The following is a 3,119-nucleotide window of genomic DNA, read 5'->3' on the forward strand; positions in this document are numbered from 1 at the left end:
GATAGATTAAAGATAGATAGATAGATAGATAGATTAAAGATAGATAGATAGATTAAAGATAGATAGATAGATTAAAGATAGATAGATAGATGCGCAAGCCAGACTCCATAGGCAATAGCGAAAAGAAAGAAGGGGAAGAAGATACAGATATTGATGATGATGAAGATGAAAGCGAAGAAGAATCTTACACAGTGATAAGAACGATCTGTAAAAGGACAGCCGTTTTAACATGTAGACGCTGTAAGAAAGTTAGAGAGGTTGAGACATCTCTCCATGACCTTCCTCGCGTCGTAGGCGTCTCACGGAACCTAGAAAGAAGCGAACGCATACACACGCATCCCATGGACTAGATACAAACAGAGGAAGAAAGGTAAAGGGAGAGAAGAAGAAGAAAGAAGAAGAAAGAAGAATGGACAAATATTTCTCTCATCTCCTATCATACGGAGATGATAAGAGAAAGAACGAATGAGAAAGAAAGAAAGAAAGACAGAAAGGAGTGAGAAGGGAAGGTCCTATCTACTATCTAGGTGTTGCATGTCTCAGTGACTGCAACGAGGGGTGTCTAACGGTAAAGAGGTCTGAGGAAATTCTTCTGCACTTCTGCATGCATGGAAAGGAAGGAAAACAGCAAGACGTTGAATGAGTGAAGTGTATCTATCTGTCGAGAGATTCTTCTCTCTCTCTCCTTCTATCTGCTGCATGTGTAGACATAAGTCTGTACAGAGTAGTCTCATCAACACATACATACATGTAAGACTGCTGTACAAGTATTTACCTCTGCATACATATATATACATATAAAGATAGATAGATATATATAGATAGATAGATATACACAGAGATATATACAGAGATATATACAGATGTATCTAGTTGTATAGCTACGATGAGATGAGTCGACTGCATAAACAAGCGGCTTGCCACAAAGAAGAAGAAGAAAAGAACAAGAAGAAGAAGCAAGGAAAGGACGTACATATATTCGAGAACGAGAGCCTCGAAGAAGACTTCGTTCACCTCGTTCAATCGGACAGACTGTAACCGAGGGAAATGACCTAACTCTGCAAGTCTTTCTACAACGACTACTCTATCTCTCTCTTCTTCTTCTATAACTCTCTTCTTCTTCTCTTCTTCTTCTTTCTTGCTTCCCTGTGTCTCTGTCTTGACTAGAGCAGCCTTCAAGCTCGTCTTCTTCTCTTCCTTCTTCTCTCCCTCTTCTCTCTCCTCACATGCAGCCTGTTCTCCTTCTATCCTCTCATCTTTCCTCATTCTCTCACTTCTCTTATCCTCTAGTCTTACACACTGATCTACTTCTATATTCTTTTCTTCGTCTTCTTGAATGGTCTCTCCTTTAACACTCTGAGAGGACACCAGCACTTCTTCTTCCTCTTCTTTCTCTTCTTCTTCAAGACAATCCACAGGGAAGTCATACGCATTTCCATCGACCTGAGAGGAAGAAACAATTCTTCTTTTCTTGTCACATGAACTTTCAACGTGGGCTGTAGACGTCGTCGTCTTCCTCTTCAAAGACGAAGAAGAAGAAGACGGCGACGGCAATGAGGAAGAGGAGAACAAGAGGGTCCTCTTGACTCGATTCTCCTTATCATCTTCCTCTTCCTCTCCATCTTGCTTTTCTTTCTTTTCTTCATGATCCCCCTCTAAATCTTCTTGTTTCTCTTCTTTCCCATTCACTTCTTCATTCACCCTATCATCCCCGATCTTTCGTTGGAGTAGTTTTCTCCCACCTGTATTCTTCTTCCTTTTATGAGATTTCTTCTTCTTCATTATATCTTGTCCTCCTCCCCCTCCTCCTCCCTTTCTCCCACCTGTCTCCGTCTCTGTCTCTGCTGCTTTGATCTGATTGAGTCTCTCGAGGGCCTCTATCTCAAGCGCAAGCTTCTCTTTTATAAGCCGAGCTATGGGCACTACAGCCACTTCAAGAGCTTCCAGTTGATTCTCCAGAGTCACTTCTTCTTCCACTTCAGGCTCACCTTCCAAAACAATCTCCACATCTTCTTCTTCTTCCTCTCTCTTCTTCTTCCGAGGTAAAGAGAAAGAAGAAGAAGAAGAAGAAGGGGTCTGTCTTCTCTTGAGTTCAGCATGTGTGCATGTGCTAAGGTGTTCTTTATCTCTTTCTGTCTTAGGAGAATGCGAATGGCGACTCCCCTCTACGACAAGCACATCGACAGGCTCTTCCTCTTCTTCTTCTCCTCTGCTTGCAGTCTCTGTGCTTGTACAGTCTTCAACGACATACACCTCTCTCTTATTATTCGGACCTCCCTCTTCTTCTCCTGCTTCTTCAATTCGTCTTGCTATGATACTTTCTCCATCTTTCTTCTTCTTCTTCTCATGGTTGCTTTTCTCTTCTTCTTCTTTTCTCTCCTTCTTCTCTCCTTCTCTTCTCTCCTGTTCCTCCTTCTCTCCGTTCTTTTCTTTCTCTTTCTTTTTCTTTTCTTTCTTCTCGATCTTTCGTTTACGGCGAGCGATGATAGCGAGGCGAAGGGCTGTACGGGCAGCCTGTGCTATGAGAGATTCCACGCCATTCAAGAGATGCACGAGGTCTGACTGGACCTCCTCCAACTTTGACTGCGCTTCACTTATGCGACGCTGTCTCTCCGCTTGTCTTCTCTCATATCTTGAAACAGCAAAGAAGGAGAAAGAAAGAATGAGAAAGAGTGAGAGAGAAAGAAAGAAAGAAAGAAAGAGAAAGGGAACCGATACACAAGAAGAAAAAGAAGAAGAGGAGACTTCAAGCCTAGCTTCTGTGCGTGTATTTGGAAATAGATGTATGAAGACATACGTACATATGTATGCGTATATGAAAATGTATGTGGATCTATAAATGTATATACATATATACATATATATATATATACATTTGTGTATATACATGTGTATATATGGTGACAGATGATCCAAAGGCGACTGACGAAAGATTTGCAGATACATGCAGGAGCAAACGAAAGAAAGTTTCCTAGAAAGAAAGAAAGAGAGAGGAGACATGGTCTCTAGCTCTCTGTCTCTGTTCTGTCTCCGTGTGCTTCTTACTCTTTCCTCGTCTGGGCCAGTCTTGGGAAGAGAGCAGGAGAATGGAAACTCGACTAAGAAAGAAAGAAAGAAAG

The 3,119-nt window shown here is 41.8% G+C and overlaps 1 protein-coding gene across 1 annotated transcript in view; it reads right to left on the bottom strand.

Annotated features, from left to right (window-relative positions):
- Positions 1-190: 190 nt before the first annotated feature.
- The window catches only part of CSUI_010966 (uncharacterized protein), a gene marked incomplete at its 3' end in the record, with an annotated part of 5,496 nt that continues 2,567 nt past the window's right edge, over positions 191-3,119 (bottom strand). The window contains exons 3-5 of the mRNA XM_068071067.1: positions 3,046-3,098; positions 974-2,632; positions 191-308 (exon numbers count right to left, since the gene is read on the bottom strand). Coding sequence (XP_067916956.1) covers positions 191-308; positions 974-2,632; positions 3,046-3,098 — 1,830 coding nt within the window. The remainder of the gene's footprint in view (positions 309-973; positions 2,633-3,045; positions 3,099-3,119) is intronic.

Source organism: Cystoisospora suis, assembly GCF_002600585.1.
Source record: "Cystoisospora suis strain Wien I chromosome Unknown contig_9077, whole genome shotgun sequence".
In the NCBI taxonomy this organism is placed as follows: domain Eukaryota; phylum Apicomplexa; class Conoidasida; order Eucoccidiorida; family Sarcocystidae; genus Cystoisospora; species Cystoisospora suis.